We start from the raw sequence: 26,143 nt of genomic DNA on the forward strand, positions 1-26,143 counted from the left end.
AGGAACTGGTGGTAGGAATGTAACTTGGCACTTTGGAAAATAGCTTGGCACTGTGCAGTAAAGTTGACGATATCCTATGACCTAGCAATTCTACCCATGGGTATTTACCCTAGAAAAACTCTTGCGTATATGCCCAAGAAATGTTCACACTGCAACACCTGTAACAGGCAAACATTGCCAATAATCCAAATATCCATTAACAGTAGAATGGCTGAAGAAGTTATGGTATGATAAAAAAAAACAGAATAGTACATATCAATGAGTGAATGTCAGTTATAGCTGACATGATATCAATGTGATACCTTCAAATTATAGGTATCAGTATGACCTCACTTATAAAATATGAAAGATGGCACTAACATAAAATTGAAGTGTAGGCAAAATGAATCCATTATTGTGAGGAGTATACGCACAGGTGGTAAAATTATAAGGAAAAGCAAGACAGTGATTGCCACAAAAGATAAGATGATTAACCTGCACAGAGAGCAGGAAATATAATCAGAAAGAGCCAAGAGGCTTTCAGGTTACTAGAAATGTCCTGTATTTTAAACTAGGAGGTTGTAACGTGGCTGCTGGCTTTATGATTAAACTTTAAACTATATATGTGTGGAGAAATTATATAAAGTCCATATAATCAAAAGCTGCTTCTTTTAAAAAACAAATAAATCTGAAAAACCAGCACTCCAATAAAATAACTCTTGTCAAAATTATCTTGCCAAACACAATGACCAATTTTCTATCATCATCTAATTCTGTCTTTCCGCAGTATTCAAAAGAGCTGACGACGTGTTCCTTGCAACTCCGTTCTCTTGGCTCCTGAGACTCTCCAACTCTCCTGCAACTCTCCAACTCTCCTGCTCAACCTCTAAAAATTCAGGGTTAGTCCTGAACTCTCTTGTCTGTACTTTCTTTCAAGGAAATCTCATACCATCAAGTACTATTTCTATGCTGACAATTCCCACACATGGAGCTCTAGCCCTGGCCTCTCCTCTGCTTAGTTAGTGTCTCTTAGGACATTCTGTGCTGTAAACTCCAGCCACCTCAGCTTCCCAGGACAACCAGCTCCATCTCACCTCAGAGAAATTGCCACGCCTGCCCGGGCCCTGCTCCCTGTTCTGCAGACTGTCAGCTTCATCCAGATGGTAAGTCAGGGCAACTGCAGTACTCACCTTGGTTTCTCCAGTCTCTTAGGTCTCTGTCCTCCGCTGTCAGGTGTACATGAGACTCACTGTTATATTTTGTCTTGTTTCTTTGGGACTTTTGTTTGTACCAGGCAGGAGGGTAAATCTGGTCACTATTATTCCATTTGAGCCAGAAGTCGAAGTCTTCCTTCTCTAATAATTTTAAAAGTGCAAATTAACAATGGTACATCATAGATATAATATTTGTTGAATTAACTACCTAATTTTAAAATGAGTACTAAGAAGGGTCTTGTCTCAGCAGTTAAGAAAAACAAATACAAGATGGTAGATTTAAACCCAACCAAGTGAATAATCACACTAAATGTAAAGTCTAGAAACTCCAATTAAAAGGTAGATTGCCAGATTAGATAAAACACACACACACACCCCAACTGTATGCTGTCTACAAGATGCCCATTTTAAATATAAAATCATAAATAAGACTAAAAGTAAAAGAATGAAAAACCTATGTATCATGCTAATATAAATCAAAAGAAAGCTGGAGTAGCTATAAAACAAAGTATATTTTAAAGCAAAGCATATTACCAGGAATAGAAAGCCTCTTTATAATGACAAACAGGACAGTTCATCAAGGGAACATAACAATTCTAAATACCTAAGAGCCTAATAATAACAGAGATTCAAAATGCATGAAGTAAAAATGAGAGAAGTGCAAAGAGAAATAGGCAAATTCCTAATTATAGTCAGAGATTTCAACAACACTCTCCCAATAATTGACAGTAAAAGTAGACACAAGTCAGTAAGGGTGCAGAAGACCTCAACGGTTAATATGATTAATATCAACCAACTTACACTGATTGACTTCACAGGACACTCCACCACCAAACAGCAGAATAAGATTCTTTTATTCTGCGCTCACAGAACATTTACCAAGACAAACCTTCCTCAGGGTCATAAAACAAATCTCAATAAATGTGAAAGAATTTATACAAAGTATGTTCTCTGACCACCATGAGATTACATCATAAGTCAGTAACAGAAAGATATCTGGAAAATCCATAAATATTTGAAAGCCAAATAACAAACTTCTAAACAACCCACAGGTCAAAGAACAAAACAGAAGAGAAATAAGCAAGTATTCTGAAATGAATACAAATGAAAGCACAGCATATTACAATTTGTGAGCCAGACGCGGTGGCTCATACCTGTAATCCTAACACTTTGGGAGGCCAAGGCGGGTGGATCACCTGAGGTCAGGAGTTTGACACCAGCCTGGCCAACAGGGCAAAACCACATCTCTACTAAAAATCCAAAAATTAGTCAGGCATGGTGGCGGGTACCTGTTATCCCAGCTATTCAGGAGGCTAAGGCAGGAGACTCGCTTGAACCCGGGAAGTGGAGATTGCAGTGAGCCGAGATCACGCCACATCACTCCAGCCTGGGTGAAAGAGTGAGACTGTGTCTCAAAAAAAACTAATTGTGGAATGCAGCAGAAAGATTTCAGTCACCTTACCCTCCATCTCAAGAAAAAGAGAAAAACTCGGAGTTATAAGAAAGGAAATAATAAAGATGAGAGCAGAAATCCATGAGATATAAAGCAGAAAACAATACAGAAAAATCAATGACAACAAGAGCCACTGCTTTGAGATGAGGAAAAGTGATTAATCTGTATCCAGGCCAATCAAGGAGAAAAGTCACAATTTACTAATACCAGAAATGAGGTTACAGTAATGCCATTACAGTTTCTACAGATATTAAATGAATAAGAAAATACCACAAACAACACTCTGCCCATTGATTTGACAACTTAGATGAAATGGACCAATTCCCTGAAAGATACAGCTACCATAATTCACGAACAATTCAGAACCATTTGAGCAACAAAATAAAGGTTTGGACTATAACGCAAAATAGACAATAAATCTCCATACGTCCACAATGAGATAACAAATGCTTGAATCAATACCGTCTCCCATGTAGAATTTCAAATAATGTATGTAGATATTCTACTCTCAAGAAGCTCCTGGCCCTTCAAGTTGGGGCTACGCAGTGGTCCCCTCCTAAAGAGAACAATAGGAAAAGGAGGAGAAAAGCAGCAAGTCTGCAGTGGAGAAAACACGACCTCAGCCAGGCAGGGGTCAAGGTCAACACCAACAGTGAAGTCATGCTTGACAACATGTGATGAGAATGGCACTTTGCCCTGGTCTCTCTCCCAAAAACCTATACTCTCCAGTCTAATCATGAGAAAAATATCAGACAAAACCCAACTGAGGGATATTCTATAGAATACCAACCACTAATCCTCAAAATTCTTGGCGTCATCAAAAACGAAAATCTGAGAAATGTCAAAGCTTAAAGGGGCCTAAAGAGATAAAACAACCAAATGTAATGTGGTGTCCTGGATGGAATCTGGGAAGGGAGAAAGGTCATGTTGAAAAAGCACCATCTGGCCGGGTGCGGTGGCTCACGCCTGTAGTCCCAACAGTTTAGGTGGCCGAGGTGGGCAGATCACCTCAGGTCAGGAGTTTGAGACCAGCCTGGCCAACATGGTGAAACCCTGTCTACTAAAAATACAAAAATTAGCTAGGCATGGTGGTGCACGCCTGTAATCCCAGCTACTCGGGAAGCTGAGGCAGAAGAATTGCTTGAACCTGGGAGGTGGAGGTTGCAGTGAGCTGAGATTGTGCCACTGCACTCCAGTCTGGGCGACAGAGCAAAGCGAAAGAAAGGAAGAAAGGAAGGGAGGGAGGGAGGGCGAAGGAAGGAAGGGAGGGAGGGAGGGAGGGGAAAGCACAATCTGACAGACATATAACATGAGCAACATATGTAGCTTAAATTTTCTAGCAGCTATGTTAAAAAAGTAAAAACAGGTAAAACTAATCTTAATAATTATTTTATTTTACCAAATATATACAAATAGTATCACTTCAACATGAAATCAGTATAAAAAATATTGAAACAGTTTACATTTTTTCCATATTAAATATGTGAAATTTAGGATGCATTTTACACTTACCCCATATCCCAGTTGAGACTAGCCACATTTCAAGTGCCTGGCAGCCACCTGTGACGAACAGGGCAGAGCTAAATAAATAGCCTTGATCTAAAGCCGGCAATTGAAATTACGATCGTCACAGTGAGGACTCTGCATTAACTATAGGATAATACATAGACATTGCTTCCTCTGAAGAGTTCCATTTCATGGTTAAATGACAGCAAAGGCTGGGCGCAGTGGCTCACGCCTGTAATCCTAGCAATTTGGGAGGTCAAGGCGGGCGGATCACCTGAGGTCAGGAGTTCGAGACCAGCCTGGCCAACATAGTGAAACCCGGTCTCTACTAAAAATACAAAAATTAGACAGGCGTGGTGACGGGAGCCTGTAGTCCCAGCTACTCAGGAGGCTAAGGCACAAGAATCTCTTGAACCCAGGAGGCGGAGGTTGCAATGAGCTGAGATCTGGCCACTGCACTCCAGCCTGGACGACAGAGTGGGACTCCATCTAAAAAAAAAAAAAAAAAAAAAAATGACAGCAAAAAAGCGGCAGCAGCTTCCCTGTGCATGTTGGCGTTTGTCTATATTTTAATCCTATAAACTTTACCCCAGGAGACTCTGTCCACACCATGGGCTTAGATGAAAATCCCTATACTGATGAGCATAGAACCTAGTAAATGCTCAATTAAAAAAAAAAAGATGAGCCATAGACTGGAAGGAAACATTTGCAAGTCACCTATCTAATAAAATACTTTCATCCAGACATATTTTTAAAACTCTCAAAACTCAATAACAATAAAAATGGGCAAAACATTTTGACAGGTAAGGTTTCATAGCAAATAAGCACAGGAAATGATGCTCAATAACCCCAGACATTAGGAACACTGACGCCATTTACAAATCAGATCGATTAAAGCCACAGTGAAATGCCACTACACACCTATAAGAAGGCCTAAAATTAAGAGTGCTGACCACGCTAAGAATGGACAAGGACTGGAGACCCTGGAATCTCACACACTTATGCTGAGAATTCAAATGGTTTGACCATTTTGGCAGTCTCTTAAAAAATTAAATGTAAACCTATCACATGATCTAGCCATTCCTCTCCTAAGAATTTACTCAAGAAAAATGAAAGCATTTATCCATATAGCTTGTGCACAAATGTTCACAGCAGCTTTGTTTATAATGTACTAGTAAACACTGGGAACAACCCAAAGAGGCCCACACAGGAGAACGGATGAGCCCACTGTGACGCAGCCACAGCAGGGGCTACTCGGAAAGAAAGCAGAGCTAACTTCCGATGCAGGAACAACATGAAATGCACCTGTACATAATTAGCGTTACTGAAAACACCCGACACAGACAAACCAAATGTAACAGAATTCTACAAAATGCGAGCCATCTATGACAGAAAGCAGGGCGGTGGCTGCCTGGAGATGGGACCATGACGCGAGGGGTGGGGAAGGGGCTATGCAAGAACACTTCCTCCAGGGCTGTAGTGTTGGACTCCTGCTGCCCACGCCCATCAACACACATCAGATTACAGTCTTGAATTGTGTTAATAGTAACATAATAATATATTCTGTGTCACAACAACCTAACCAGTGAGGCTACAACTGAGCATATTTCTTTGTGTTTTATATGTTTTAGTGTGTTTTGTATTTCTTTCCTAAATTCCTCATTGATGTGCTTGGAATTATTAGTAGACGTTATATTCATTTACAAGGGCCTGCTATAATTAAGAATGTAGATTTTGTGGTCAATGTTGTAATTAGATTTTCTAAGTCTGTCATGTGTCTTGACTATTGTAATGTTGACTTTCACTGGGAAACAGTTTTCCATTTTACGTAGTTAAATCTTTCATCATCTTCCTTTATAGTTTTCATCCTTGGTGTCATGTTAAAAGCCAGAAACCCTGGGACTATAAAAATATTGCATTTTTTTCTAGTAATTATGCTTTTAATCGTTCATATTTACCCCATCTGAATTTAATCTATCTGAATTTTTCTTCTGAGTTAAAGTCTTTAATTTAAATTTTCTCCAACTGGTTTGTGCCTGAAACAATTTACCCCAAAGCATTTGTTCAATAATCAGACACTTGACATATTTCTGTAGTGAACCTACTAATGACCTGCAAACACTGGCAATTCGTCATTTTATTCTGCTCCATGGATGTTTCTTTCTGTTCCTATACCACACTGCTTTATACACTGTAGCTTTATAATATATTTTGATACATGTTTGGCAAATTTCCCTTTTTCTTTTTCTAAAAGAAAAAAATTAAAGGAAAAAAACCAAACTTCCTGGAAATTTTGAAATGTTAACTATATCCAGAATTAAGAAAATTAACAGAAATTACATACTAGTTAGGTATTAATAACATTGAAAATAAACCATATATGTAAAAACCTGTGACAGTAACTAAAGTTATATGCAGAGGATAACTCACAGTTGGAAATGCTTATTAAACAATGACACAATAAATTCTATACACATTCAATTCATGAAACATTAAACCAAATTTAGATATTAAATATAAAATAGTAATTTATGGCCAGGCACAGTGGCTCACACCTGTAACCCCAGGACTTTGGGAGGCCCAGGCAAGCGGATCACCTGAGGTCAGGAGTTCGAAACCAGCCTGGCCAGTATGGTGAAACCCCATCTCTACTAAAAATGCAAAAATTAGCCAGGCGTGGTGACACGCACCTGTAGTCCCAGCTACTTGAGGAGGCTGAGGCAGAAGAAATGCTTGAACCTGGGAGGCAGAGATTGCAGTGAGCCAAGATTACGCCACTGCACTCCAGTCTGGGCAACAAGAGCAAAACTCCGTCTCAGGGGGGAAAAAAAAAGTAATTTATAAATAAAGCAAAAGAAAAAAAGTGTATCTATAGTAAAATAAGTAACACCCACCCCCCAAAAAAGATAATTCTTGAAAGACATAAACTATAAACAAAATTTGGTAAATGTGACCAGCAAGGAAAAAGAGAGCCATGAATAGAAAATATTAAGAAAGGACTATAACTCAACAATGAATATTTAAATAATTATCAAAGAATCTATGTAAAAATGAATGCCAACAAATTTGAAAACCTAAATGAAAATGCATACATTGCCTCAGAATTAGGATATCTGAATGGTGTGGTAACCATAGTAGAAAGTGGAGACATTCTTTATAATCTGCCCACCAAAGATGCCGAGCAATTCATATGCTGCTAAAACTACAAGTCATTAGTACAAATACTTGTCCAAGACGGTGATTTTTCTGACAGTTGGCAAAATTTTAAGAACCACATCATGAGCTCATCTGACCCGCTGTTCTTCCTTTCTTTCCACCAAGTCATATTCCAATAGACCCTTGCACAGTCCAGTCCAGGTTCACCACATACAGAAAGAACCTGGCCCCATCTACCATTTACACACTGAATTGCATTCTTTTGATCATTATTTCCATACCAAAGAATATGGCAGGACTCAGAGGTATCATGGGTCTGGTTGCAGACCACAAGAAAGCGAGTATCACAATAAAATGAGTCACACAAATTTTTTGGTTTCCAAGTGAGTGCATCCAAAAATTATGTTTACACTATAGTCTATTAAGTGTGCAACAGACAATGCCTAAAAAACCAATGTGCATACTTAAACAATACTTTATTGCTGAAGTATGCTAATGGCCATCTGAGCCTTCAGCAAGTTGTCCTCTTTTTGCTGGTGGAAGGTCTTGCCTAGATGTGGATGCCTCCTGGCTGATCAGGGTGGTGGTTGCTGAAGGTTAGAGTGGCAGTGGCAGTTTTTTAAAAAAGACAGCAATGAAGTTTGCCACATCAATCCACTCTTCCTTTTGCAAAAGATTTCTCTGTAGCATGTGATACTGTTGGACAGCATTTTACCCACAGAACTTCTTTCAACATTGGAGACAATCCTCTCAAACCCTGCCACTGCTTTATCAACTGCGTTTATGGAATATTCTAAATCTTTTGTTGTCATTTCAGCAATCTCCACAGCATCTTCACCACGAATGGATTCCATCTCAAGAAACCACTTTCTTTGCTCATCCATAAGCAAAGATGATGGATAGATGCATGTTGCAACTAGATGGCTAGATGAATGAGCAACTCCTCATCCATTTAAGTTGGATCCTAAGATTGCAGTAGTTCAGTCACATCTTCAGGCTCCGCTTCTAATTCTACTTCTCTTACTAGCCCCACAACATCTGCAGTTCCTTCCTCCCTGATGTCTTGACCCCTCAGTCATCCATGATGATTGGAATCATCGTCTTCCAAACTCCTGTTTATGCTGACATTTTTACCTCCTCCCACGAATCGTGTTCATAATGGCATCTAGAATGGTGAATCCTTTCCAGAAGGTTTTCAGTTTACTTTTCCAAGATCCATCAGAGGAAGCACTATTTATGGCAGCTATAGCCTTACAAACCGTATTTCCTAAATCATAAGACTTGAAAGTTGAAATTACTCCTGATCCTGTGGAAAGGATGCCGTCTTAGCACACATGAAAACAACATGTATCTCCTTGTACAACTCCCTCAGAGTTCGTGGGCAACCAGGTACACTATCAATGAGCAGTAATATTTTGAAAATAACCTTTTTTTCTGAGCAATCGATCTCGAGGGGGATTTAAAATATTCAGTAAACCAGGCTGTAAATAGATGTGTTGTCATCCAGGCTTTGTTGTGTCATTTATAGAGCACAGGCAGAGTAGATTTAGCATCCCTCTTCAGTGCCCTAGGATTTTCAGAATGGCCAGTGAGCATTGGCTTTAACTTAACATCACCAGCTGCATTAACTAGCCCCTAGCAAGACAATCAACCCCTCCTTTGAAGCTAGGCACTGACTTCTAACTATGAAAGTCCTAGATAGCATCTTCTTCCCATAGAAAGCCCTTTCATCTACAGTGAAAATGTGTTAGTGTGGCCACCTTCATGAATGATCTGTTATCTCAGCTAGATCTTCTGGATGACTTGCTGCAGCTTCTCCATCAGCACTTGCTGCTTCACCTTGCACTTCTGTGTTACGGAGACGGCTTCTTTCCTTCAACCTCATGAATCAACCTCTGCTAGCTTCCAACTTTTCTTCTGCAACCTCCTCACCTCTCTCAGCCTTCACAGAATTGAAGTTAGGGCCTTGCTCTGGATTAGGCTTTAGCTTAAGTGAATGTTGTGCTGGTTTGATCTTCTAACCAGACCACTACAACTTTCTCCGTATCAGCAATAAGGTTGCTTTGCTTTCCTATCTTTCTGTGTTCACTGGAGTAGCACTTTTAATTTCCTTCAAGAACTTCTTTGCATTCACATGACCAGCTGTTTGGCGGAAGAGGCCTTTTGACCTGTCAGCTTTCAACATGCCTTCCTCGCTGAGCTTAGTCATTTCTAGCATTTGATTTAGAGTGGGAGACGTGTGACTCTACCTTTCACTTGAACACTTAGAAGCCACCGTAGGGTTAACTGGCCTTATTTCTATATTGCTGTGTCTGGGAATTCGGAGGGCTGAGAAGAGGGAGAGAGGCTGGGGAATGGTCACACAGTGGGGCGCTCAGAACACATGCATCGTTTATGGATGAAGGCTGCCCCTTATATATGCCTCTGCTGCACCACACATCTCTTCCACATATGCCTCATAACACGATTCAAGCATGCCTGTGGCTATTTGATAAAAGTACTCTTTTCCTTCAACAAAGCTGTGTCCTTCTGTCCTACATTTTAATGTCTGGAGGCACATTTTTCCAGAGGGACTTGAGAATCATGATGCCATGAACACTGCAGTCGACAACCAGGCAAGAAAGGCAAGAATATTCCCCTCTCCAGTCGAACCTGCCCATGCAACAGGATATGAGGGCGGCCAGCCCTTCTAACAAAGGATATCTGTGCCCTCGGCCGCAGTCACCAAACTTCCTGGTGGGTAAGAGTTGTCCTCGCAGATGGAGCCAGGTGGCCTGCTTGAGCTGCCCAGGACCCTATAGATACAGCATCACTAATATTTACAACAAGCGTGACAGGTAAGAGTGGTTAGCATTTTCTGGATAAAGACGTGACCCTCCCAGAGCTTGGTGCGGTCGCCCACACTGTGGGTTTTCCTTTCCACACAACCCCAGTGTGGAGCCCCCAAGTCATCCATGCTTGGCTGATGCTGGGTTTTGGGGCCCTGGCTCCCTAAGGGGCCTGACTGTGCATCCACAATGACGGAGAGTGGGTCTCACGCAGCTCCTCAGAGGCCTCACCCCATCCCAGCTCCCACCCTCCAGACCCGCAGGCACCCCCCAGGGCCGCACCTCCCGGAAGCCCTCCATAGCCCACAAATCTGACCTAAGTCCTGGTGACTCCTACACTCCAATGGAGTCGTAATCCCTAAAATCGAGGGGGGCCTTTGCTAGGGTGGTTTCTACTGAGGATTAATCCCTGGAACAACTCTCTGAATAAAATAAAATAAAAGCTGGCTGCATGGTCAATTACCTTGGTAAACCTCTCATGGAGATAAACAATATGCAATAATTTCTAAAAAACCTTGCAGTAGAAAAACCTGTTTCAAATTTCTGATTTTATGAACTTTAAAACTAAAATTACATTGAATTTCTGGCCTTTGCCATGGATTCATTTCTGCATGGCCAGGATTCCTGACGGCCCCTTTAGTTTTAAAGGTAATCCACACCTAAAGGAGTCAGAGGTGGATTCAGATAACTAAAGCACCGCTCCTGAGACCTGAGCGGTGACATTGCCTTTGCTTCTACACCAAAAGTCACACAAAGTCTACTTTCCTGGTTTCACTGATTAAATAATTCATATGCTGTACTATATTAAATCAAATTCTACCAACCCTCAACCCCCAAATCCAGCAAGTAAACTGTCCCTTCATAAACTACTCAAGAAATAACGAATGCATCTGAAAGATAATTGCTTTTAATTTTCTAAATTTTCACTTATGCAACATAAAGGCAGATTTATGTGACCTGATAATGACATTTTTACAAAAAACAATCCCCCCCACCCCAACATCTTGGTCAGTAGTATATAAATATTTACAATGAAAAAATAGGCAAGGAAAAAGGAAATCTTCATTATCCATGTCGATTTCTTTCCAATGCTTATCAGGAACTTTGAAAATAAAATACTCCATTAACTTTCTCGTCATTCCTATTTACACGCTGCTTTAGCTGATGCATTCGCGGTATTTGGGTTGCACTGTATAGGAGTATTTTTGTTCTCTATCCCTCCTACTTTTTTCTATACTATTTTAAAAATCTGAAATAGTAAATTAAATATAAAAATGTAAACTCTGAAAGGAGAGAAAATAAGAATAAATATGTGTAAAGGTAATGCATTAAGATACAAAGGATCTCACAGAGGTTAATATTTTACAACACTAAAAAAAAATAAAATGCTCTATATATTTTCTTAGTTGGGACACTTTGTTTCAATTTAATTTTTGGTTATGTTAACAAAAATTACCTCTAAAGAGGATGTTAAAAAAATAGCAATGACGTTACCATCTTAACTAATGAATATCCTATCACCCTAATTTTTTCTAAAAGAAATGGATTTTTTAAAGTGACAAATATAAATTATAACATAGAAAGCTTAAGAAGCCTCAGCAAATTATGGTATCTTTTAGCGATGAAGACTTTTAGAGACAAATGTGAACAGTGCAGCCAGCCTACTTGACTTAGTGATTTACAAATGCATTCGACTCCGACATGTGAAACACGACGTGGCTTCTCCCACACGCCGCTCCGCTGAAACATGGCGCACTCGTGGGCGGAAGGGCAGGACACCTGCAGCATGCAGTTCCTGCAGGACGTCGATGGGAATTTCGTGTCTAGCAGTGCAACGAACATCACCCGCAGCTCCCTGGGAGGACCGCGAGCTTCACGTGTGGGAGCTGCGCCGCCCCCTGGTACCCAGAGACACACGGAGCCTGGGCTCCCTGGCTTTGTAATGCTCGTTAAAGTCCAGCCTGAAGCTAAGAAACCGAAGACTCTCGTCAGAGCTGGTCGTCAGTAACACCAAAAACTGCTGCACGATACCCTAAAAAGAAGCAAAAGGAGTAAAATATTGTTTCAGAAAAGAACGACCCACAAACGTATTCCCCGGACCTTAATCTCCTTTGGGTTGGGTCTGTTTTTCCTTCCAGATCAACAGGCCCTTAGTAAATGCCCACCAGGGCAGGTGTCCAGGGAGCAAGAGCTGCTGGGACCCTGGAGTGCACACGGCCAGTGCACCTGCATTAGGAATGGGCGCCCTTTTACAAGGACAAATTAGTGAAGAATACATTTGATTTGAAAACAACTAACCAATAGGTTTTTTCACTTTGTTCTTAAGTTCCACAAGAATAAGCAAAACAGCAAAGTAACAGATGTTAGAACATTCTATTCTATTTTGAATACAAAACTCAGTGCCACATATTTCATCTTTCATATGACTCATGAAAGAGGATTTCATCCTAGAGCCCTTGCTGGAAAACAAATTGAGAGCATCAGTCGGGTCTTTGGGTCTAGCTGCTGGACGTGAGGCTGCAGCCGCCCTCTTCATGGGCACTGGCATCGCCATCATCCTGTTACTGAGGGCATTTTTAAAGATGTGACAGAAGTTTCCCCTAACTCTGATAAGACGAAAGGACTGGCTGCTTCTATTTCAGGCTGAAAGACTTGCATACTGAGTACAGGCCCATCCCCGCCCAGTGCTGGAGCCTGCTCCATGCCACGAGGTGCTGATCTGTTCACAGAACTGCTGGCCTGGAAAGGCCTCATCTGCAGAGAAAACTCACTGAGGCACTGCGTCCGCACCAAGCCCCGCCCAAGTCTTCACCAGCTGTCACTGCCCCTTCCCAGCTTCTGGTCAGAAACACGAATGCCGAAGCTCACAGGCAGGCCTGGGCACAGGCTCTGCTGTGTTGATAAAGTAACTTCACCTCTGAGCAGGCAAACACTGTGTATGTGTGTGTGTGTCTGTGTGTGTGTGTGCGTGTATCACTGCCTTTTTAGGTGAGGGAAGAAGAACACGCCTAAGAAGTTATATTGCCAAAATATAGACAGTGACTTCCTATTATGTGATGATGTGATGAAACTGAAATACAACGGTCTGTGGAACTACTAAAAGGAAATCTAAGAATATTTCTTCCACAGGTTGAGACTGGATGTTCTTTCACAGTCAATGGCGATAACACCCTGCCGTCGCTGGCACCGCCACAGAGAGCAGAGACGGATTTCTGCTGTTACAGAAAAGAATCTTCTTTGTAAATCATTACCATTCAGATTTAAGACTGTAATTTGAGTAAAACTGGGATTACAGTGATTAAGATTACTTTTTAAAAATGTATTAACTCCCTCAGGGAAATGTGTAACCATAAACAAGAACATCGTTGTCTCAGAAATAAGCACACAGACAAATCTTTAAAATTACACATTGCTCCTTTGTAGCTATACAAAGGATTTGTATGTCTGATTTTAGTGAATCATATGGATCTAACCATTAGGTGTCCATTTTTAAGAAACAGGAATACATACTGTACAAATAACATGAGTTCAAGAAGGCATCGTGTCAAAACACCATCCAACAGGGATGCCTGTTCACGGAACATGGCTGGCCAGTCACTACCCCCTTTTATGAAACTTCAACAAAAATGCAAAAGTAGGCCAAGGTCAGACTAAGACCACTTGTAAAAGGGACAACGTTCCTCCTTAGTTATCTTGAAGAAAAATAAATATTTAAAAAGTATGAGGGCCGGGCATGGTGGCTCATGCCTGTAATCCCAGCACTTTGGGAAGCTGAGGCGGGTGGATCACTTGAGGTCAGGAGTTCAAGACCAGCCTGGCCAACATGGTGAAACCCTGTCTCTACTAAAAATACAACAATTAGCCAGGTGTGGTGGCGCGTGCCTGTAATCCCAGCTACTCGGGAGGCTGAGGCAGTAGCATCGTTTGAACCCAGGAGACGGGGATTGCAGTGAGCCAAGATCACACCACTGCACTGCAGCCTGGGTGACAGAGCAAGACTTGGTCTCAAAAAAAAAAAAAAAAGTTTGAGGACCTGGGAAGCAAACTAGATGCCCACAGAAAGAGCGAGTGAGGTCTCACTTTCAATTTTAAACCACATGAAGGCACCAGCACACAAACCCACGATGTTGGAGGGCTGGAGGCTTGATGCTCCATGATTAGTGATCAGCGACTGAACAGAAATATTTTTCATGAAATCTTTTCATCTCTACTATCAGTAAGATCACATTGAGAAATGGAGGAAATGAGAAACTGGACCCATACATGGAGGCAAAAGCAGAGGGACAGACATGCAGAGCAGCCGTCCCCAGCCTTCCCGGGTCTACACCATGTCTGCTGGCTGCCGGCCCCTCACCCAGGCTGGGCAGCTGTCTCAGGGACAGTCCCCATTGGGAGTCACTGAAAAACCCAAATGAAGGCTACAGAGACGCCTGCAGGTCCCCACAATCCCACCACGGGGGAGCACAGGGGCCACCCCCAGGTCCCCACACCCACCACAGGGGAGCACAGGGGTCACCCCCAGGTCCCCACATCCCACCACAGGGGAGCACAGGAGCCACCCCCAGGTCCCCACACCCACCACAGGGGAGCACAGGGGTCACCCCCAGGTCCCCACATCCCACCACAGGGGAGCACAGGGGTCACCCCCAGGTCCCCACACCCACCACAGGGGAGCACAGGAGCCACCCCCAGGTCCCCACACCCACCACAGGGGAGCACAGGGGTCACCCCCAGGTCCCCACATCCCACCACAGGGGAGCACAGGGGCCACCCCCAGGTCTCCACACCCACCACAGGGGAGCACAGGGGTCACCCCCAGGTCCCCACACCCACCACAGGGGAGCAAAGGGGTCACCCCCAGGTCCCCACACCCACCACAGTGGAGCACAGGGGCCACCCCCAGGTCCCCACACCCACCACAGTGGAGCACAGGGGCCACCCCCAGGTCCCCACATCCCACCACAGTGGAGCACAGGGGCCACCCCCAGGTCCCCACACCCACCACAGGGGAGCACAGGGGCCACCCACGGGTCCCCACACCCACCACAGGGGAGCACAGGGGCCACGCCCAGGTCCCCACACCCCAACACAGGGGAGCACTGGGGCCACCCCCGGGTGCCCGCATCCCACCACAGGGGCCACCCTTTGGCCAGGGTTCTCACTGATGGCACACTGGCACTGCCCGGAGCCCAGGCATACCTGAGTCCCCCAGAGGGTCACAGGGTCCACCATGGGTGCTACTCACACCTACACAAATAAGTGTCAGACTGACAGGGCTGACTCTGCTCTCATCACTGTGAAAACAACTGTCAGGTACAGAACATGGGCAGAGTGGTGTGAAGAGCCACTCTGTATCCTCATACACACCTGGTAGAAATGGGTCAATATTCGCAACTGTGAGCACATTTTTGGTATAGATTCTTTAAATTCTCCAATCCTCTTATTTTCCTCCTCTTCCTCTGCTGCCGTCACTCCCCACTGGCCCTGAACAATCAAAAGTACCAAATGTCAGTAAAATCACGATGGAAAACAGATTACAGAGTAGGGCTGAAAACAGGTATGTGAGGAGCGGGAGGTGTCTGCTTTTTATGCCTCTCTGTACTGTTCAACACTTTCACAATAATTTTCTGATGCCAGACTGCTCTCCAGCTTACTTTTTCCAGTTAACAATGTGTGTTGAAAATATTTCATATGAACACATTTGAGACTGCCTCTGTTGTTTTTAATATCACATTGTATAACATGTAACAAGGTATATAATTCATCTCATTTCATGGGATGAACAGCCTTCTATCCTTCCCTCGTGCTGTACACGTTTTTATATAACAAAGACAGTATGTGTGAAAGTGGAACCAGCTGGCCCAAGGCGTCAGCACCCTTTAAACTATTATCTTGACTTTAGTGAGAATGCTTCTAGTTCCCTAACCATGATGTACTTTTTGGTACTGGAGATATACCCGTTTATTTCTATTTTTAAGATCATTTTCAATCAATGATGAATTTAATTAAATGTCTTCTCAGATAGCATATATAGGAATTATGTTTGTTTGTTTGTTTTTTGAGATGGAGTTTCGCTCTCCCAGGCTGGAGTACAATGGCATGATCTCGGCTCACTGCAACCTCGGCCTCCTGGGTTTAAGTGATTCTTCTGCCTCAGCCTCCCAGGTAGCCGGGATTACAGGCATGAACCACCACACCCGGCTAATTTTGTATTTTTAGTAGAGACAGGGTTTCACCATGTTGGCCAGGCTTGTCTCGAACTCCTGACCTCAGGTGATCTGCCTGCCTCAGCCTCCCAAAGCGCTGGGATTACAGGCGGGAGCCACCGCTCCTGGCCATGATTTAATTCACTTGTCAAATATGGTGAATTATATTACTGGATTTCCCAAACCTATGCATTCCTGAAATAAATCCTAGTCTTCATAAATTATGCTTTTAAATCTAGCCTTTTTTCAATTATATTTTATGTGAGATTTCTCCATCAATATTTACAACCCAGATTTGTTTTTTCTCAGATAGGGTATCAGCTTCATGATTCTTCTTACACGATTTAGAAACTTGGAACAGTTCACAGAGCACAAAGCTGACCATCGGTGCGTTTGGGAGTCTTTCTCAGCACAGCTGACCTGATGCTTTTTGGTGGGAGCCCTTCGATGGCTTTGTTTCTTCTTTAGTATTTGCTCTGCTTACAATTTCCTTTCTCTCATGGGGCCAATTTCGGAAACCTATGGAAAATGATTTCCTTCAAGTAGATTTTTTTCCACAGAGCTGAGCGAAAGAGTAAGTTCTTTCTCACTTGTTTTGTATGTTTGTGCCTTCTCCTCCCGCTACCTCTCAGATTCATTCATGGCTTAATTTCCCTCCACTCCTTGGCCCCCCAAAAGGCCCAGCTCTTGGACTTTATTAACTTGTTTCCGATTCACTGATTTTCGCTCTCATCTTTACTAATTATGTCCTTTGGCTTTTTCTTTAGGTTTCATTCCTGCTTTTCCAACTTTTTGAGTGGGATGTTTATTTACTTTCATTCTCTCCAATTTATTAATATAGGCAGTTATGAATTTTCATATTTCCTTATTTATGTGCATTTTATCTTTCATAGTCTGTAAGAAACTGAAATAGTCTTCTAAAATCCATGTGCTTTGACCCATTTCTGCTTGTTTGCTTGTGGTTTTCTAAGTGAGTACTGATATGGCACAAGCTGGGCCTTACAGGAAGCCCACACTGCGTGGGCCTCACTGTGCCCTGCACCTCCCATCACTCCAGTGCGCCCTTCCTGCCACGTTTACTGTTTTGTGCTCTGAACCACAACCTGCTTTCCTTTGAAGAATTTAATTTGCTTTATATGCTTTGTGTCCACTGTTTTCTTTATAAACTATCTACATCACTCGTTCTACACCAGAACTTCCCAATTTGTCTTCTTTTCTCCCCACCAACAACCCTTTTGTGGAGAACGGGGTCTTGCTATATTGCCCAGGCAGCTCTCCAACTCCTGGGCTCAAGCTATGCTCCCACCTCTGCCTCCCTAAGAGCTGGGATTACAGGCATGAGCCACCACGCCCGGCCAGAACTTCCCAATTTGTAGGTCTGCCCAGATAATGACCTTCAGCCCTCAGCTACAAGCCATCCAGCACCCCCACCCAGGGGCATCAAGGAAACACCATCCTCTATTGAGGAGCTTTTTCTTTCATTATGTGGGTTTAACCCAAGTCCCCTGATTGATGTGATGTACATCTGCTCTTAGTTCTGTCTTCATATTTATACTATGCTTTCCGGTTTGAGGGTGATAATCTTCTACTATATCACCTGTATTTCTTCTAACAGCCAGGCAGTGACACTGTGTCCCAGTGGTTACCTTTATACCTTCACTTCATAAAACATATCATCTTCTTCTTGGGATGGTATCAATACTCTAATCTGGGCAATAATAATTATTGTCCTCCTTCCTTTTGCCATCTGATTTTAGAAACATTCTATTCATATCTCTAACATCTTTCAACCTAAGTATACCTGTTTTACTTCATTTATGAGCTTTAAACAATATCTTTTGATGCTTGGTTACAAAAGATAAATAACAATATTTACACTACTTCCCATCTTTTCCCCACCAACTTTTGTCTTTTATTTCTTTACACAAATTTTTAAAATATACTATTTTACTGTCGTATAACACATATAAAAAAGTGTAAAAACTCATACATGAACAGCTTAATAAGTTATCACAAGATGAATATGCGCATGTCACCCCCATGCAGATGCAAGCGAGGGCATCTCAGCACCCAGATGTTCCTGTGGCCCCTTCCAATGACCACCTCTCCCCCCAGAGGAGCCCTGGCTATGGGAACGGGGCCTGGTGTGCCTGAGACACCCTGGCTATGGGAACGGGGCCTGGTATCCCTAAGACGCTCTAGCTATGGGAACATGGCCTGGTGTCCCTGAGACGCTCTGGCTATGGGAACATGGCCTGGTGTCCCTGAGACGCTCTGGCTTTGGGAACAGGGCCTGGTGTCCCTGAGACGCTCTAGCTATGGGAACATGGCCTGGTGTCCCTGAGACACCCTGGCTATGGGAACGGGGCCTGGTGTCCCTGAGACACTCTAGCTATGGGAACATGGCCTGGTGTCCCTGAGACGCTCTAGCTATGGGAACATGGCCTGGTGTCCCTGAGACGCTCTAGCTATGGGAACGTGGCCTGGTGTCCCTGAGACGCTCTGGCTATGGGAACGTGGCCTGGTGTCCCTGAGACGCTCTGGCTATGGGAACGTGGCCTGGTGTCCCTGAGACGCTCTGGCTATGGGAACGTGGCCTGGTGTCCCTGAGACGCTCTGGCTATGGGAACGTGGCCTGGTGTGCCTGAGACGCTCTGGCTATGGGAACGTGGCCTGGTGTCCCTGAGACGCTCTAGGTATGGGAACAGGGCCTGGTGTGCCTGAGACGCTCTAGGTATGGGAACGGGGTCCGGTGTGCCTGAGACGCTCTAGCTATGGGAACAAGGCCTGGTGTGCCCGAGACACTCTAGCTTTGGGAACAGGGCCTGGTGTCCCTGAAACGCTCTAGCTATAGGAACATGGCCTGGTGTGCCTGAGACGCTCTGGCTATGGGAACATGGCCTGGTGTGCCTGAGACACTCTAGCTTTGGGAACAGGGCCTGGTGTGCCTGAGACGCTCTGGCTATGGGAACGAGGCCTGGTGTGCCTGAGATGCTCTGGCTATGGGAACATGGCCTGGTGTGCCTGAGACACTCTAGCTTTGGGAACGGGGCCTGGTGTCCCTGAGACGCTCTAGCTATGGGAATGGGACCTGGTGTGCCTGAGACACTCTAGCTTTGGGAACAGGGCCTGGTGTCCCTGAAACGCTCTAGCTATAGGAACATGGCCTGGTGTGCCTCAGACGCTCTGGCTATGGGAACAGGGCCTGGTGTCCCTGAGACGCTCTGGCTATGGGAACGTGGCCTGGTGTCCCTGAGACACTCTGGCTATGGGAACATGGCCTGGTGTGCCTGAGACACTCTAGCTTTGGGAACAGGGCCTGGTGTGCCTGAGATGCTCTAGCTATGGGAACAGGGCCTGGTATCCCTCAGACGCTCTAGCTATAGGAACATGGCCTGGTGTGCCTGAGACACTCTGGCTATAGGAATGGGGCCTGGTGTCCCTGAGATGTTCTGGCTATGGGAACATGGCCTGGTGTCCCTGAGATGCTCTGGCTATGGAAACATGGCCTGGTGTGCCTGAGACACTCTAGCTTTGGGAACAGGGCCTGGTGTCCCTGAGACGCTCTAGCTATGGGAACGGGGCCTGGTGTGCCTGAGACACTCTAGCTTTGGGAACTGGGCCTGGTGTGCCTGAGACGCTCTAGGTATGGGTACGGGGCCTGGTGTGCCTGAGACGCTCTAGGTATGGGAACGGGGCCTGGTGTGCCTGAGACGCTCTAGCTATGGGAACGAGGCCTGGTGTGCCTGAGACACACTTCCGTTGGGCACTACACCTAGGAGAGAGAATGCTGGGTCAGAGTAGTCCTGAGTTCGGCACTGGTTCCTGCCTAACAGTATTCCAAAGTGGTTATTCCAGTTTATCCAGAACCAGCAGCGTAAGAGTCTTCTCACATCCTCACCAGCATTTGTTGGTGTATGCCTTTAAAATTTTAACATCAAACATCTAAACTTAGTATAGTAAAATAGTATATTTTGAGCTGTTTAAAATTAGCCAGTGCTGCCGACTTAGGCCCAGGCCCCACGGCTCTCAGCACCACAGGCCACGGAGCAACAGTCTCTACCTGTGGGCTTCTGGACCTTACCCTGTTCCAATTACTTGTCTTTCCTTGAGCCACACCACTCTTTTAACTACTATGATCTTATTCGATAACTTAAGGACATACATGTACTCGACTATAAACTTATATCCATGGTGGCTGGACTAATCCATGTTCCCTCCGCAGTGTGTGAGGGTTCCCTTTTCTTCACATCCTCGCCAGCATTTGTTCTTGCCTGACTTTTGGATAAAAGCCATTTTAACTGGGGTGGGATGATAGCTCACTGTAGTTTTGATCTGCATTTCTTTGATAACCCATGATGTTGAGCATCTTTTCATAAGCCTTTTTGCCATTTGCATTGTCTTCTTTCGAGAAATGTCGATTCAGATCCTTTTCCTTTCTTAACTGAATTACTAGATTTTTTTCCTGTTGAGCTGTTTGGGCTCCTTATATATTCTGGTTATCAATCCCTCGCCAATGGGTAGTTTGCAGATATTTTCTCCCGTTTTCTGGGCTGCCTCTTCACTTTGTTGATTGTTTCCTTTGGGTGCTTGTTAAACTTGATGTGACCCCATTTGTCCATTTTTGCTTTGGCTGCCAGTGCTTGCAGAGTATTACTCAAGACATTTTGCCCAGACCAATGTCCTAGAGTTTCCCCCCAGTGTTTTCCATTAGTATTTCCATAATGTGAGGTCTTAGATTTAAGTCTTTAATCCATTTCGATTTGATTTTTGTACATGGCAAGAGACAGGGGTCTAGTTTCTACACAACCAGACTTTTGTAACAACAACAAAATGCCAGCTTTCCTTCCTTCTCTCTGTACTTCCTCTCAGCTCGTAGCCCTGGCTGGGACCATCAGTGCAGGAGCGTGTATGTCTCACTCTGTCTCAGGGATGTGCTTCCAATATTTCACCCCCAAGAATGATGTCTTATTATAAAATTATTCATGCAAACCTTTTTAATGGGTTTTACTTGGTATTAAATGATTTTTTCCATCTATTGAGATGATCATATAATTTTTCCCCTTCAGTTTATAAACATGAATTACAATATCTTTATTAGAATGATAACAGGGAGGGTTCTATTCTTGGAATAAGCTGAAACTTGTTTGTAACACATTATCATTTTGATCTATCAGTGTGATAATACTGTGGATTTCCCAATCCATGTTTACAAGGGAGACTAGGACACAGAGAGCAACAAAAGCTAAACTACCAAATGCTTTGTTTTGGCATCAGGTTACTATCTTAGATAACTATATTCAATTGTTTTATAAGTAAAAGCAATCCCTAAAAATTAAAAGCCAAAATGAAACCACTTAACCTAACTGTGCAGTGAGTTGGTGGGAGAGCCTTACGGGAGCACTTATTTCAAGGACATTACCACATGGAATTTGAATGCATCTATTTAGTGGAAAAATTTTTGGCAAAAAATTTTTTAAAATTATTAGAATAAAAGAAGAAATATTTTTTCCCTCAAAAAAAACTGCAAAAAAAGTAAAACTATTTTCAAAACTATACTGTTCCCATATCAGCAGCAGCATCGAGATTCTTATTCTGAGACAGTCACGTGTATGGGTGCATGCATGGATGCATTATCGTAAGATGGCAAATAATTAAGTACGATCATGTTAGAAACCAATGTTTTCAACACTGGAGATATATTGATAAAAAATGAAACAAGTAAAAGTCCTTTAATCCTACATTTGAATTGGAAATATCACTATAAATTGATATTTATAGCGTGTGAGAAGAAAAGTGGAAAGAAACAGAAGAGCCATGAGGAGGAGGAGAAGGGCCCTTTGGAGTCCCCCACCCAATGGCGGCATAAGAACATGGTGGCACCAGGGGGTGCAGCAGGCGGGCGCCGCTTCGGTCCCAGCACACACCCAGGGCTCTGTCATCTTTCCAGGAGGCGACTTGCATGATCTCTTCAGAACTTTCAGGGCACCTCAGGTCGAAATGATGGCTTTGAAGATTATCTTGCCTTTTAAACTTAAATAACTTCTCAGATATGGTTTTAGCTTTTGTGTCTCTTCCTGCATCCTTAAGCAAGTCTGAATGGAATATCCTGAATCAGCGTGGACTTGGCCTATGCATCTGTCCCACTCACTGTGACGGCTAACTGCCCAAGAGAACCTTCCACTCCCACACGGCCAGCGGACACGCTATTAGCACAGGGTTAAAATCCGAAGGAGTGGCCGGGCGCGGTGGCTCATGCTTGTAATCCCAGCACTTTGGGAGGCCGAGGCGGGCAGATCATGAGGTCAGGAGATCGAGACCATCCTGGCTAACACAGTGAAACCCTGTCTCTACTAAAAATACAAAAAATTAGCCGGGCGTGGTGGCAGGCACCTGTAGTCCCAGCTACTTGGGAGGCTGAGGCAGGAGAATGGCCTGAACCCAGGAGGCGGAGCCTGCAGTGAGCCGAGATCGCGCCACTGCACTCCAGCCTGGGCGACAGAGTGAGACTCCCTCTCAAAAAAAAAAAAAAAAAATCGGAGTGATTTTGGTCGATTTTGAGACAGTTTAGTAATTCTCTAGAAGGGAAGCTTCTTGGGGCACGTGGGCAGTTTTACAAATGGCAGTGGCCAGCATGCACTTGAATGCCTACTAAATAAGCGTCATATATCATCACACATAGATAAGTGACTCTGTGAGGTCATATTCCTTATCACCCATTTTACAAATAAGGAAACGACATCTTGGAGGGGTGAGCCACCCAAAGGCGCAAAGCCAGTAAGTTATAGAGTTAGGTAGAATCGTGAGTATGTCCGACTTTAAGTTATCCATAGGGTTGCCTGGACAAGGCCCAGGAGCTTCTGTGTGCCAACTCTACAACACTTCAGAATTACCAAAATTCGCTTTGAATGATGAGAGCCCTTAGCGATACAAATGTTTCCAAAATATACCAAAGAAATAACTTGTGCACCCAGTGGTTGAGGACTCTCTAAGCTACATATGGTCCTCTAACACAGGTTTTAAGAGAAACAATACTCAAAAGTAAAACTAACCAAACTGTATTGACTGAATAATGTCTTTGACAATCCCAAGAGTTAGTACCATCATATGACATTAAAGACAGACACATGCTGAGAAACGCATCGTTAGGTGATTTTGTCCCTATGTGAACATCGCTGAGTGCCTTACAGAAACCTCAGTGGTACAGCTGACTACACCCTGGCTATATGGCACAGCCTATGCTCCTAGGCTACAAACCTGGGCAGCGTGTGACTGTACTAAATGCTGTAGGCAACTGTAACACAATGGTAAGTATTGGGTATCTAACATATCTAACATAGAAAAGGTACAGTGAAAATATGGCATTATAATTTTATGGGACTACTGTCATATATGCAGTCTGTCATTGACCAAAACATCATGTGGTACATGACTGTATCCTGAAAAAGTAAAAGATTAAACAGATTATAGTAAATAAAAGAAATCCCATAAACAGCCAAACTTGCTTAACAAATCTGAAAATAATCGTTAAGTACAGAAATTTGGTTCATGTACATATACATGTACACACACACACACATGCATGTACCTGTAAACACACATATATGCAAAGCACACACACACATAAACACATACACATGCATATATACCTATACATATTATATATACATATATACTTGCATTACAGGTATATAAACATACATATAAGGTCTCCAACTTAAGATCGTTTGACTTAAGATTTTTTCTACTTTAACGATGGGTTTATTGGGGTACAGGTTGAGTATCCTTTATCTGAAATGCTTGGGACCAGAAGTATTTTGAATTTCAGATTTTGCAGTATTTGCATATACATAACGAGGTATCTCGGAGAGGGGATGCAAGTCTACACATGAAATTCATTTATGCTTCATACACACCTTAAATACATAGTAGCCTGAAGGTAATTTTATATATTTTTTATAATTTTCTGCAGGAAACAAAGTTTGTGTACAATAAGCCATCAGAAAGCAAAGGAGTCAGGTGTGGAATTTCCCACTTGTGACGTCATGTCAGTGATGAAAAAGTTTCGGGTTTAGGAGCATTTCGTATTTTGTATTTCAGATTAGGGATGCTCCATCTATATTATATGAAATGCACTTTCAGTGTAGAATGTGCTCATTGGGACATAAGACTGCTCTAAGTTGAGGAGCACCTGTAGATGCACACGTTTGCAACATGCAGCATGGTGCATGATCCACAAGCTTCAAACACAGAGCGATGCAGAGCGGAGGCAGCTGTGGAGATTCCGACGGGTGACATCGGCATTGTGGCACTCAGTAATGAAAACGGGCAGGAGACTTGTAATTCTCATGAATGCTGCTGTTTTTATTTATTTTGTGAAACAGGATGATGATGCCAGTGAGGGTGGCCCCTCCCTCTTTACAACTGTCAGTGATTTCTCGGGACTTCAAACGCAGTATAGGCACATCTCAACCTGTCTGACAATTTTGGCAAGAAAGTTATTTGTTGGCATTTGAGATTATCGTGTGTGGCAAGGAGCTCATTATTCAAATAGATAAATTCACAAGTGTAAAGACCATACCTCAATTTCACGCTGTTTCTTTTTCTCTTCAAACTGTAATCGTCTCTGCAATTCTTCCAGAGCAGCTCTGTATATTGCATCTTGAGCATTCTGAAGTTCAATAATTTGATCAAACACAGCTCTAAGTTGATTTAAAAGTGCCTGAAAGAGATGACAATGATTTATGAATAGAGCCTCAACCAGCTAAGTTTCTTAAACAAAACATTGATATTTAGTGAAAAGATATTAGAAAACAAGATATCAACTGAAATTCCCAAAGTGTTCATTAGCTGTTCATTCATTCCCTCACCACACATTTCCTGAACCCTCCTGCTGAGCAGCGCTGTGCTGGGCACCAGCAAAACGTGACCATCCTGCAGCTGCACCCGTAACAAGAGCAATCGTGACTGCCCAAGTCCCACGGTGGGCCAGGAGCTCTCTGCAAATCATCTCCAATCCTCACAAGTTTACAAAAATGAAGTTCTGCCCAAATTTCAAAGCTAGATAGCAGGTAGTAATGAGTAGAACTATTCCAAGATTGAAAAAAGAATAGGAAAGCATCTCCATTTTTTTTTTAGATATAGCAAAAGCAGGTAATCAAAAATATGAGAAAGGAAATACTTAGTAAAATATAAAAAGCAAATTCAGCAAGGTTTTTAAAAAATGTATATTTTATACCAGGAATAAAAGGATACCTTAACATGAGGAAAAAACTCCTAATGTTTTAAACAAATATCAGTGTCACAGCAGGTATCTTCCGTTCATTGCTTATAACTACTGCCCAGTAATCTTCAGTAAACAACTACTGTACCTCATTAATCTTTCTCCTATTGTGGCATGGAAGGACACAATGAAATCTACAGCACAAAATCATTTACATAAATTAAAAATGTATACACAGAAAATACCATCTATATACCCAAGGCCATACAGCAAATACATTAAAGCTGATGCAAACAGCAGGGAAGGGGGTACAGGCAGAGGAGGGTGGAATTGGGGTATTGGCAGGGAAGGGGATAAAATTAAACCTAACAAAATATGAGAGGCTTTTCACGGACCACTGATGGCAGTGTGCTATGACTGAAGAGAAAGGTTAACTCTACCCTCTGCCATCTTAGGTTTGAAAAAACACACTAACAGTCTGAGGGCTGAGCGGGGGGTAATTTCAATAGTGCAGAAGAAAATTGTGATAAAATTCAACACCCACTCATAATTTAAATAAGGCATCTAAGCAAACTAGG

The 26,143-nt window shown here is 43.1% G+C and overlaps 1 protein-coding gene across 7 annotated transcripts in view; it reads right to left on the minus strand.

Annotated features, from left to right (window-relative positions):
- Positions 1-11,027: 11,027 nt before the first annotated feature.
- Positions 11,028-26,143, minus strand: part of TUBGCP3 (tubulin gamma complex component 3) — a 102,592-nt gene continuing 87,476 nt past the window's right edge. For 5 of the 7 annotated variants that reach the window (XR_010150587.1, XM_001142636.5, XM_016925573.4 and 2 more), the window contains 3 exons: positions 24,924-25,064; positions 15,504-15,620; positions 11,028-12,168 (listed from right to left, as the gene is read on the minus strand). Coding sequence is in view for 6 of the 7 variants with exons in the window: in XM_001142636.5 (XP_001142636.2) it covers positions 12,010-12,168; positions 15,504-15,620; positions 24,924-25,064 (417 nt within the window). In the remaining variant the exon portion in view is untranslated. Of the gene's footprint in view, positions 12,169-15,503; positions 15,621-24,685; positions 24,820-24,923; positions 25,065-26,143 lie in introns of those variants that run through there. The other 2 variants (XM_009427265.4, XM_016925574.3) reach the window with 2 other exon arrangements.

Source organism: Pan troglodytes, chromosome 14 (genome assembly GCF_028858775.2).
Source record: "Pan troglodytes isolate AG18354 chromosome 14, NHGRI_mPanTro3-v2.0_pri, whole genome shotgun sequence".
In the NCBI taxonomy this organism is placed as follows: domain Eukaryota; kingdom Metazoa; phylum Chordata; class Mammalia; order Primates; family Hominidae; genus Pan; species Pan troglodytes.